Below are 13,601 nucleotides of genomic sequence, written 5' to 3' on the forward strand. Positions count from 1 at the left end.
AAGATTGGTGTTTCCAAAGGAGCCATGCAGGAAATTATCACCAGAAGGCCATCTGCTGTTACACAACTGTCTTTTGACATCAAAGTTATTAAGAAAAAAAGTGGTTCCCACCTCAAGCCTGTCAACACCCTTCCTTTAATAAACACAGGAGTTGCATACTGAAGGGGTGACTTCCAAGGAACACTTCTGATGAATTATTAAAAGCAAGGTTTTTATAGGATTAGGAGATAGGTTAGAAAACACAATAGTACTAGAAAAATGGAGTTGAAAAGTGCAGTATCATGCAGAACAGAGCAAAATTTTACATAAATGGACCAGGAACTGTCAAAATAATTAAATATTAATATATGTCAACCTTTTTTTTTTTTAATTTTGTGCAAAGCCCTTAACAATGTCAGTTAAAGATCGTATTTGCTTTTTAAAGAAAATATTAATCCTTTTAATACAGTAACTCTAAAGTATAATTAAAAAATGAACTTGATTTCTCTTGATTCTCTTTTTGACTTTTTAGCCTCTGGGTGACATTGTCACCTTTAAATTTGCAGTTGTGCAAATACCTGATGTGACAATCTGCTCTTGATCAGTTTTTCAATTACTGTTTTTCAAGTTGTTTGTCAGAATGAAAAGTAAAATTCCTCCTATTTTTTGTTAAACAAAATGCTTCATTTGGTCTAAGGAGGGAAGAATCACATTGATTTTGAGGTCCTGAAACATTGCTACTGTTCTTTTAGTTGAATAAAAAAAAAACAACCTTCTGGAAATGGTAAAATGAAACATACATTTATTTCTATTTTTATTTATTTATTTTTTCCATGATTTGGGGGGACATTTCACCAGACAGGATATGCAAGATGCTTCAGCTGACTCAAATCTTCATTTTTCACTGTTTTTTTTTTTTTTGGCCACCACTGTTTAAATTATCTTCATGTAAGCTGGAATTTGATCTTTGGTAAATTAATACTTCCACTTAAGAGCAAAGTCATTTCTAGAGACTTCAGAACTCCATTACTAGCCTGGGACATTTATACAAAGAGACAGTGGTATATTATATAAATGCCTCTTGCAGACACATGAGGAGGCACAAATGGTATTTGCTCTTCCCCTTTTCAATGCAAACCTCCTTTGACTTGAGCCGCTGGAAAATTTACTAAGGCATTTTCCTCCAAAATCAGCTGGTTTCTAACTCTAAAGCCTGTCCCGGACTTTGGCAAAAATCAGAAGCACGGCTGTCGTCCTTCAGACCCAAGTACTTATGGGGCCAAGGGCACAGACAGAAATCTGCCAATACGTTGTGGATCACAGCCATAGACGGGTCACTTATTGCGAGGCTGGCTATGAAACGCAAGAGATGATTCCAGAATAAAATTCAGGATAGTATGGGGAAAACATCCCTGCTAGCAGGGGAAAATAAACCCAGCACGAACACGTGCAAATTAGCACACAAAATCTGTAGATGTCTAGACAATATATATCAAATTGTTTTAGTAAACCAAATTGTTTTACTAAACATATATAATATATATATATATTTAAATAATTATAAATAATTTATAAGGTGCACACCGTTGCATGCGGGTAACTACACATGTCCTGCATATATGCCTTTGTTCATGGGCTACTTCGCCTATTTGGGTGGTCCTCTTCTAATAACAGGTATTCTGGCTCACACTAGACTTTCAAATGCAACAGCTGTTCATAAACGTAAAGAAATATGATTTGGGTCTCTGAGAGCAGAGATAATGTGGCAACATTTATGAAAATTCAGGCAAATGTTTTTATACCCATCCCTCCATTTTGATGAGACAAAAAATTTACAGATTTAGCTAGCTGGCATTTCCCATGCACGATTGTATTTTCTGACATTCCGGTGTTTCAGGAACATGAATTTTTCTGTTCTGTCACCAAATTCCCAAGTATTTTTTGAATAGCAGTACCTCAGGCTACTGAAGAAATATATGCTGGGAAATTTATATATCTTCCTCATTGCCAAATCAGGTGCATTCCCCCAAGTAAAACTATTCAAACTTTCTGTCAGCCAAGAAAAAAAAAAAAAGTTCTTTTTTTTCTCACTAAATATTGTAGAAAAATATTTTGATGCTGACTAGCTTTTACAAATAAAAAGTATAATTATTAGTTCTCTAAACTGTTAATTAAAAAAATAATAATTTTTTAAACCAAAGATAACCTGAAAATGATCGTGCTTTAGTTTTCCATTGAAAACTTTGAACATTTCTCAATTTTTAGCACACTTGGAAGGTTTTCATGGGAAATGTTCATTTTAGTCTCAAGAAGACTGCTTTACTATATTTTCTTAGTTAGTTAAAACAAGCTGAGTGAATGGAGCGAGTGATGGTTATATATTGCGTTCTTTGCATGCTTAAAGTTCCTAATAAAGCTATTATCTGTAGCAAGGAAGACATTAAACAGAAACTGTTCAACAGCTTCATCTTAAAACATATTTAAAAGAAAGATTTAAACTGGAACAGAAAAGTCATGATCTTTTCAATAGAATTCCTTGAAAAAAATCAAGGACCAAAGTTATGTTGTGCCCCACTGACGGAAGAATAAAATGTGAGTATCCATTGACCCAAAGCCATGAATGGATGCTGTGTGAGAAGACTTGGGTAAATGAGATTCTGTGGACATGCCAAGTTGTTTGTACAAACTGAGTTCTAACATGGGGGCTTTAAAGATGAAAATGTTATTTCTTCCAACTTTCCTGTCTAAGCTGCAGAATGACAGAAAATGGATGGCACAAGTGGTGATAAAATAATGTTGGATGCTTAGAATTCTTTCCATGTACGCTGTCTGACCATTTGTTGGTAAAACAACCTAGTGATTTATTTTTCCTGAGCAAACGACTTTCACCCTAAACCCTGTCTCTGTAAAGGTGAAAAAAGGCGTGACTTTTATAGGAGTGCAATTATTCATAATGAAAAACTACTCTTAGACTAAGATGGCACCCATCATCTGTTTTACTGACTTACACGCACAAATTGTAAAGGAAATAAAACTCTGAGGAATCACATGCTCAGGCATGTTTAATAAGAATTGTATTGTCTGTATGCTTTTGTTAAGATCAGTGTTGTATAGGTCTTCCTGCTCTTATATGCCCCATTGGGGTACACATTTCTGTGTGTCTCTATGTATTAAATCTGAGCTATTAACCAGTCTTAAAAAGTTTTGCTTGTTTAGTTTGGTTTGCTAACGAGTTGTAAAAGCTAAAAACGTTGTGGTAACATTGGGTTGGGTAGCTGGGTGTGTTAGGTTTGTCCGATCTGGTACCCTCTGATAGCAGTAAGTAGCAAGGCATCTGAAGGAACTATAGGAACAGGATGAGCTTTTCATTTTATTTATTTATTTAATTTTAATCTGGCCACCTGATTGCATTCTTTTAGCATGAAAAATAATGAATATTCACTCATGTTCACATTCTTGCTACTCATGATTTTATAGGCTTCTGTTGGAGCCTATAAAGGACTTTTCTAGTCAGAGGAGTCCTTGCTTGAGTCTATGTAGCATCATTGGATACAGAAGCTGCTCTAGCCTGTGATTATATTCACCATACTTCCATACATGCTTTGAAATGGAGCGATCAAAGCAGCTTGCACTTCTGACTGTCATATAGGTTTTTCCACTACCATAAAGATGTTTTCTATTTTATTCTCTATTCCTTTTCCCATGACTTTTAGCCTTCCATTTCAGAACCGACTGAAGAATATAAAGCTATTTCCCCCAGACACATAACATTTTATTTTTCAATCCTGAATTTCACCTACCTTGTTACACTCATATAATCCATCTGGAACTTCTTTGAAGTCCATTTCTAATTTTACTACTCTTCGTAATTCAGTATCATCATCATACTTTGTCACCTTACTATTTGTTCCCTTTTCTAGATGGCTTTTGAGCATCTTGGTCAGTATCAAATCCAAAACAGATGCCTCTGATAGCCTCCTTTCAGGCTGAGAAGCAACCATATAGGCTACAAATCCCTCTTATGCTGCTAACACTGTGTTGCTTCTTCCCTGATGTACTGCATTTGCTCATACAACTATTAGTTTATTTCTTTATTATAATTCTTTGCAGTTTCTCTGATACATACATCAGACTTATAGGTCTGTAGTTCTCCAAATCTCTTCTGGAGCCCTTCTGGAAAACTCTTGTTAACTCTGGCCCTCTGATTCCTCAGATACTGGCACCCAAGTGCTAGTGTACACCTGCCCTGTTAATACATCAGCAATTACAAATATGAAGTCCTTTAGGACTAATGGATGAATACCAGCTTATTCCAGTGTTTACTTTTTATACAATTTATTGATCTGTTCTGTTCCATTAACACTTCAATATCAGACAGACCCTTTAGCAATCTGTTTTAATCTACTTCCGCCACACAGGTAGGAAGTTCCGTATGTTCATCTGTGGTGACCACGGATATAAATAACACAAACACTTTTCTCCTGTCGCCTCACCTTTTCTACCCTTTGATCTTTTATTGATCCTCATACTCTGTTAAGTTTTGTGCTTTTGATCTATTTAAAAATAAAGCTATAAGGTTTTTTGTAAGTTCAAAACCTTTTTTGGCCTGCCTTATTCAGCTTTCACATTCAGCTGGCTTCTGGTTACGCTCTATTCCATTTCCCTTGTAAAGACTGTCTCCTTTTTTCTGATAGACATTTTTATCTGGCTGTTTTGCAATACCAGTCTCTTTCAGGTCTTCCTGAAGTAATATTTAATAGTGTGTTTTCCCTGAGTTAGTTTTCCTGCTGTGACTTGTTTCTTCCTGGCCACTGTCTTGGTTTTACATTCCTACCCTTTTTAATATTAAATACAGTTGTAGGAGACTTTCCTTTTTTTTGGTCTTGAGTATATTAGACCCACAGTATGGAGTGTTTGTTAAAGATATGTTCAACTGACTTGGGAGTTGCTTCTCTTTTTTGGTGTCCCTGTCTGCTCCAGAAATGTCATTTATAGTGCCTAAAATTTTAGACTTCAAATTACAAACATTCCTAGATGATGTTTACATGGGGATAAACAAAACCTCCAATTATTACTGTGTTTTCTGTCATCACATCCTTTATGATCTCTCTGAAACTGTCACAGCATTACAGTCCTGGCTGTTTGTACTGCACCTCTAATGCAACATTTATCCCATCTAGGAATGGAACTTCAAACCGGGAGGAATCTGTGTTATCTACGGCTATAGTAACAGTTATTTACGAGCTATTTATCTCAGTGAGTTCAGATTTCTAAACATAAAATGCCACCTTGGAACAACCTCATCAGCCATTCAGAAATTATTTGCACCTTGATATTAAAATGCTGCCCAATTATTATTTTTTTTCCACAGTTTCTGTTGCACCAATTATGTAAAAACCATCATTTAAAGCTTGCTGTTAAACTCACCATGAATTCTGTTTGAAGTAAATGAGAACATGCAACTGCATCTCGGAGCTGCTGCCGTGTCAGGACGCGGCCAGCTGACTGTAGGTATTCCATTGCCACTTTTTCTCGTGGAGTCGGCACAGAGACGAAAGGTTCAACACTTCCCAAACTACTCATATCCAAAGTCAGAGAGACATTGGATCCTCGTCTGCATTAGAAAATAATTAAAAGTTTTATCAGATCTGTGTTCATTGTAAGTCCCATACTCATGCAGCTCATCCTGAGTTAGTTATGTACCGTGACTTTCTGTGTAGTCACTGGGATATTTGAATATGCAAAGATTGGTTTCACTGGAAGCACTGGGTGGCCACAAAACGAAGATTTTACAGATCATCCCACTTCTTGAATCTAACAAGTAGTTTTGAAAGAACGCTCTTCTAGGGAGGAACTATTTGGATTATTCTTAAAAGCAGAAACTGCTCCCTGTATGCTACCTAATCTTTATGGATGTTAAATGTGCAAGTGGTATGTTGGTAAGGAAGAAACATTTCACAGAAAGAAAAGAGTTTATTTCTAACATATATATATATAAAGCTGGAAATAAATTCACAGCATATTGGCTAGATTTTTAAGAATCTACTCAAATATAAAATATAGAAGGGGAAAAATTGATGAAATCAATAGAAATTAGCGTAAAGGGAGTGCTAACATTGTGGATACCAAGTCAGTGGACAACATTTTGGGTGAGGTAAGTGAGGAGAGAGAAACATAAAACCATGATAAATCCCAAGAGAAGGGACGGTCACAGACTTAGAGCAGTTATTCAGAAATGCCAAACATCTCACATAGGACAATCAAATTCATCAATGTTTCCACACTTCCACAAGAAAATAAAGTTTGATTCAATCACACCTTTGAGCTGTGAAAATACCAAGAAAGCACATTTCTGTGTGTTTGGTATGAGCGCTAACCTTTTTGTTGCTTTCTCCAAACAACACTTTAGGAAACATTTTTCATAGTTTCAACCCATTGATCAAATGTTACCTACTCAGCCCTTAACTTGAGGTTTTTCGATGGCGCTAAATCCATACTCTGTGAACTGTGATGACTAAACACACATCCGTAGGCATTAATCAAAGCTTTTGTATTTACTAATCTGAATTTGTTACTGTGAAGACTGAGTTAGCCAGCTACCTCTGAATTGGGCTACAGATGCCCTGTCAGTGTAAACACATCTCTAACATTTACCGAGCAGCACTGTGCATATAGAGATGTGACAACACAAGTTTCATCCCTTTAACAGTAATACATATTACCGTATATTACTATAAATATCACACAAACATCACCAGACAGTATCTGTGAGGCATCTGCTAGCAATACTGGGGGAATGCTTTCCTCTAGGCTGCAGCAAAAGTTGTGTTAATGCTTGTCTTTTACTCTCCTCTCATTGTTCATGAGTGGCCCATAGATATTTGAATGCACGCATATTTGAGTAAATTATTTGTCTTTTCTGATATTGTGACTCTTTACTTCATGCTGGTGTTGCTGCTTTATTTTTAAACTTTTTTTCTTCTGCCTCCAGAATGAGTGCTCTTAGGGCTTATTGCTTTCTTCTCTGGTGGTTTTGTTTTGTTCCGAACTAGCTTTAGTGCACTTCCCTCCCTCTCACACATGTCAGCAGATCCTTCAGTAACTTTATTTTAAAATAAACTATTTCTATCATGTCATTCAGCATGAATAGAAATGATTTCAGCCACCCACCTGCCACTTAGCAAAACACAAAAACAACAATCACCGTGAAAAGAGACCACCTGATGGAATCTGTGAATCTCAGATTGTGCCATACTGTCCATGAGCCTATTTCAGCTCAAATGATGGGTGGGTGACAGCAAGAGATTTGCTGTCCAGGCACACAGATGGTAACAATGAGTCAGTGGCAGAAGCTGAGGTGGGAGAGGCAAGATGGAGCCAAGGTGGCTGCAGGCAGCTGGCTGCCTCCTGGGGTAGATGGGGACAATTTCTGCTGGCAGAGGGAAGACAGAGAGAGGGGTACGACCCTGCTAATTTAGCTAGGAGGAAGGCAGAACTGAAGCAGCATGCTGAGCAGAAATGATGAGCAGCTGTTACATGCATACGCTACCTATGTTGCATGCGTTGGCTACCGGTACTGCTCTGTGGCTTGCTGTGCAACCTCCATCGCATGGAGGTCCCGCCTGGTGGCTGCCCTCTGATGGAGGGTCCTGGCTCACGTACCCGAACCACCTCCCCAGGGACCATTCCCGTCTGCAGGGAAGTCAGTCCCTCAGCTCCACGCCACTCCGCGAGGAAAACATCCTGTTAGACTGCTTTCTCATAAAAACCCTCTCACTTAAGCACCTCTTCTGGCCATGAGTAGCAATTTATTCCGCGGAAAAAGGCAGTCCCTCAAACAGGTGGCTCTGAGGGCTTATATCACAAAACAAATCTTTTGAAAACCAGCCAGAAATTCACAGAAAAGGTGTGCAATGAACATCTCCAAAACTGTTTTGACTACCTTTGGCTGAGAAAAGGGTAGCAACTGAGACCCAGCCATACTTTTGGAAGAGCCTACTGAGATTTCCTAATATAGAGGAAAAGTATTCTCATTGTTTAGTAACAAAGTACAGTGAAAATGTTAATATTTTCTTTGGCTTTTACATTGTTATAACTGACAGTCTTGGCAAAAAGGCTATTTCCTTTTTAACAACAACAGAAAATATACCTGATCTAATTATAACTTTGAGTTTACAGCTTTTACCATTTATGGGGATTATTGAGGAATACCAGTGCTGAGAATCAAATAACTTACTCTGGAAAGAAAAAATAATTTTTGCTATATATTTAACACATTAAAAGCTACACAGTGAATAAATACTGAACATAAGACAGAAAATAACTACCTAAAGGATAGCAGTCTTTTTATAAAGACATATAACAAATACTAGCTCTAAAGGTAATTCCTCCATAAAAATGGGCACCTATACACTTTTAAGAAGAATGCTTAAGCTAATAAAAAGATTTTAATAATGTTTACATTAGTTAACTATTGCCAAGATTAACATTAATTATATAGACCTCTTTACTCCTTTCGGGGCTATACTGAGAGACAGGGCTGAAAACAGGGCATTTTGCCTGGTGTCGAAAGATCAGGGAGGGCATGAACCCATCATGTTATTGTACGCTGTAATGTAAGATGCTCCTAGTCTCAGATCCTGCTCTGGACTCTTGGATTTTCTATGTTCCTCTCATAGTTAAATTCTTCACTTTTTGTAGGAAAAAAAAAAAGAAAGAAAGCAGGACTTCTCTTCTGTTTTTACCACCTAGATGGAAAGAGGTGAAGTAGTGAGCAATCCTTTACTCACCTTATTGGAAAGAATGCACAGTACATCAGTGGGACCAATGGAACTGCTACTCAGACAACTAATTTTTTTTGGACCCCTCTAAACATACATATATATACACACACACACACACATATATATACATGCACACCCTGACTACACACAGGTATCTTTCCATTTCAATTACAGCAAAGAAGCCATACACGTTTTTTCTCTTATTTCTGAATATTTACAATTCTATGCTACAATCCTCTAAATAACTTTATCTTCTGTTCCCCATGTTAATAGCCAAAGTAGAGAAGATTGATTTTCTCCTTTGCAAGTAAAATCCCCTGTCCTGGAATCCCCTCGAGGTTCTGTCTTGGTGAGTATGGGCATTGTGTGAGGAATCTGAGGAATTGTAAACATTCATGACAACATTACATTAAAGTCAGCAAGAGACTAACTCTTCCGACTTTTCACCAGCTGGGACAGCCACCTCATTACTGGGTATGCGAATAAGTGCAATCAGGAAACCACTTGTGTCTGTGTATTGTCTAGTACCTCAGAGGGGGGCCTACTACATACTCACGGCCCTATTTTCAATAAGGCAATAGGAACACGTCCACTAATGAGAATCCACTGGAGGATTTTTAATTGTGCATTTATAGAAGCAGATTTTATTGGAGACATGATGAAAAAATGCAGTGTTTGTTTGAAAATCCTCAAAAGGAAGCTCCACCTGTCCACCTCAGAGAGCCAACAGGTTACCAAAGCCTATTAATCATTAGCAAGGTCATTTCCAGGTCTTCCCTGACCCTAAAATTAAGCCGCAGTCGGTGATTATGAAAATCCAACTACCCGACATGTTTTTCCCAGGTGTTTATTTAAGCCGGGCAATTTCTTTAAATACACCTTCCCATGTTTATTCAGCACTCTTGAAAAACGTGACGCCCAGATTCCCCGTCCCGGGCTTCGCCTGGGGCCTGGGGCCCACCGGCAGCCATTGCCCTTCGACCCCGCCATTGCAGGCCCGGGCGGTGCTTCCTCTCGCACCCGCGCTCCTCGCCCCGCCGCTGCGCCTCCGAGGGCCGAAGGCAGGCCTGTGTCAGCCCCGCAGGTGGAAGGAAGCCATTAATTAGCGGGAAGAGCAGTGCTGGCTGAGGCTGCTGGGGAGGGAGCTGCTTCGTGTCCCGAGATCCTGCCTGTAGGCTGGGATGCTCCACAGGGCTTCTCTCCGTGGGTTTTACTGCAGGGACAATGGGAAAACCACTGCCATTTCCCTGTGGGTTTCAATTCTCTGGTATTCCTCTGGTCTAGACGGGGGTCCTGATGCTCTGCTCTTGCTGGGCATTCCCATGAGCATTCAGGTGGGCTTTGCACTGCTGTAATTGCACTGAAGGAGCACAATTAGGCACACGATTTCCACCACTTACTGCCTTACTGATGCCTTTTCCAGTGCTAGAACTCTCGTGCTTATCTAGTTTCATGTTTCAGTAGAATAATTTAAAGAAAAACAAAATTAAATTCACAAAAAAAGGGCAGTGGAAAAAATATAGGACCCAGCTTTCCTGCTGGATTTTAAAATAGCTAAGAGAAAACACGTTCAGGAGGATGAACAAATGTGGTAGATAAAACTGCTGTGGGGTGGGGATGTGAAAAGCACAGCAAATCAGACAAGGACATAATGTTGTTCTTGTTATTAATGCTGTATTGTGAGATAAAATAAATAAAAATAGGGTACTGCATAGCTCCCATTGACTTCATGAAGAAAAATCAGGTTCTGTGTTAAAAAGAAAGCAGAAGAGAGGAAATACACAAGGGTTAAAAAAAAACTTGAAAAGTACTGAACATACTGCCATTTTCTATTAGCCTTGGGCTAAGAGTAACACAGATTTTCTAATATACGAGTAAGGCATTTCCTTACAAATCCAGATTTATAATATCCATTACAGTCAGTCCTCAGAACACCAAGAGATGACTCTCATTTGAGGTGAAATATAATTTGAGAATTTTAAAGTAACATTCACAGTGTTGTTAAATAACTACTTCTAATAAGCATAAGAATAGTTTATGCATTTTCCACAAATGCTTATATATGACACTTGCTCTGTACGCAATAGCCTGAAATATATATCACATTGTACTGGTAATATTACTAGATGCCTAGGAAAAGTAGGGTGAATGAGTCTATGGTTACATTAATGGGTGTGGTAATCTCTATTTTTTTCCTGCCCATCAGTATATTATTTCAAGCAAGGCTTCTAAGCATGTGGTAAAACTCCATTATTAACAACCCAAAGTGGAAAAGAATATTTTTTCCTAGGTCTCTATTTTTTTCTTGGAAATGCAGAACTTGTGGGTTTCAGTTTTCTGTTATGCTGCAACACACATTAAAGAATATTCTGACAGAAAAAAAAAAAAAGAAAAGAAAAAGAAAAGAAACCCACAAGTCATGATAATATACAAAGCACATAAATATAGTATCCTCTTATTTACTCCTACTTTCACCAAAGGTCAATCAATAACATCAGCATAAGTTTAAGAAAATAATGAATAAAAGATACAACTATGTGAATGTCACCCCAATAAATAAATAATGCACAAAGTATTTAGTGCATATAATGCACTTTTTAGTTTTAAACTCCTGGGTGCTTCATGAGGCATTGCTACACAGATTCTATGCTTGGCAAGTCTGTGATGAGAACGTAATTTCCCAAATGATCTCTGATTTGTCTGCTGACATTTTGGGGTTCCATTTGGTTTTTGCTTGAACAAGCACTGCAGCTTTTAAGAACCAACTCCGACCTGAGGTTCTCAACACTTTTAAACAAGAGGTTCTTCACTGAGAGGGTGGTCGCACACTGGAACAGGCTCCCCAGGGAAGCAGTCACTGCACCAAGCTTGTTGGAGTTTAAGAAGCGTTTGGACTGTGCACTTAGTCACATGGTCTAAAATTTTGGGTGGACCTTTGTGGTGCCGGGAGTTGGACTCGATGATCCTTATGGGTCCCTTCCAACTCTGGATATTCTATGATTCTATGATTCTATGAATTCAAGCTCATGTAACACAAAACCCGAAGTACTCAAGAATCAGAAGCTGCATTCAATGAGCTAACTAACAAGATGGAAGAATTAGCATTAGAAGCAAAACTAAAACCCAAGGTTCCCTAAATTTCTCAAGTTCCTTTAAATCATTTTGAAGTCATTTGTCGCAAACATTCTTACCTAAAGGAAATTGCTCTTCAACTGATTTTAAGATTCAGTATTGTTTATGTCAATCATTTACTTAAAAAACAACAACAGCACAGGAATACAAGCTGATTTTGATAGAAAATCTAAAACTTTGAATATAAAATGACAGAATTATGTTGCATTAAAGGATAACATGCATCATGACCAACTGATACAGCCTGATACCTGGACATTTAAGCTCAGGACAGCCTGGACATTTAAGGTCAGAACTATAGGAGAGGCAATTGATCGTGGGACACTGACCCTAGGTATCTGCCAGAAAGAAGATGTGTTACCTCTGCTCACGTTTGCTCTATCACACGGTTCTCCTCATAGTATTCTAGTATTACATTATTTTTTTTTCCATTTATTTGACACTTGAACAACTGATGCTTTCTACCTCTCACTCTGAGGAAGAGGTCCAGAGGTAACTAGAGCAGGCTGTGTGCCTACTGAAAAGGAGAAGAGAGGATACACAGCTACTGGGAGACAAGACTTCCACCCTCCTGCAGCCTCCTAGCCACAAGAAACCTGTCAGCATCCTCCAGCCCTCTCTGAGTCCATAGACACCGATCAGGAGCCTCAGCTATAATGTTTAAACAGTTCTTCTGGAAAGCGAAGGCACTTGATGTTCTCTCCAGAGGGTCTGATCTTGTTCCCACAGCCATGAGCGAGAGCAGGCCAATACTTCCAGCACTAAATTGCAAACAATTCTCAGGATCTACTCAAAGCTCAGCATGTCAAAATGAACTAAGGAAACGGTTTTGACAAGTACTTCTGGACTAAGTTTTAAGCAATCAGTATCTGGTTAGGACAGGAATGGCTCAATATCCTGTAGAGGAAAACAGCTGACATGAGAGTAGTTTCAACTTTCCCTCTTTTAATCATGCTTTCTAATGTACTGCCAATTCACTCCTGTTCTGCCCTCGATAAGGCTATGCTGCTCTGCTACGGGAACTGACTGTTCAAAAATGCAAAGCTTATACAACCTCCCATCTTTTCCTGTAGATTATTTCTACATTAAAATTGCATTTTGTCACGCAAGCTCCTCTCTCCAATAAAATTTGAAGGGTAACATAAAGCTCTGTTTCTGACTCACTCTCACATATATGTGTTTTTAGCACAGATAAAAACTGAGTTAAATGTTCAGAAATAAAAATAAATGAAGATGCTAATTTGTTGTGCTCATTTGAGCTGTTTTTTTCCAAGTGCTGAATAAATGTTTACTAATTTATGGTTAATTTGCTTTAGATGGTAGAGCTTTAATTGAATGCAGTCATGTTTATTGCTACTATTATTTGCTCACATTGCAGCATTGCTCTATTTCATACTGGAGGCCTCATTGCACAAGCATACAGGATGACCTGTTCTCTCTCCAATTAATACACACGCTAATTTAAACCAAGCTATAATGAATATAAACAAAAGGGATTAAAAGAATAGGGAAAGGAAAAAGAGGATGGGGAGGAATAACAATTAGCTGTTGAGGCTGCACAGATTAAACAAAGGCACAGGTTATTGAGTTCACATAATGCATTTATTCAAGGTAAACCAACAAGAAAGAACTGTTAAAAAAAAATATTCTGTCTGCTGCATCTTGTTTGAAAATTGAAAAAAAAATCAAAATATTTTCTGTCCTCCT

The 13,601-nt window shown here is 38.2% G+C and overlaps 1 protein-coding gene across 2 annotated transcripts in view; it reads right to left on the reverse strand.

The window, feature by feature from the left end:
- Positions 1-13,601, reverse strand: part of PTPRR (protein tyrosine phosphatase receptor type R) — a 144,633-nt gene that overhangs the window by 28,360 nt on the left and 102,672 nt on the right. For both annotated transcript variants that reach the window (XM_080579605.1, XM_080579606.1), the window contains one exon: positions 5,407-5,593. In XM_080579605.1, the coding sequence (XP_080435731.1) occupies positions 5,407-5,593 (187 nt within the window). The remainder of the gene's footprint in view (positions 1-5,406; positions 5,594-13,601) is intronic.

The sequence above is a fragment of the Anser brachyrhynchus genome (assembly GCF_964034855.1).
Source record: "Anser brachyrhynchus genome assembly, chromosome: 1".
NCBI lineage: Eukaryota > Metazoa > Chordata > Aves > Anseriformes > Anatidae > Anser > Anser brachyrhynchus.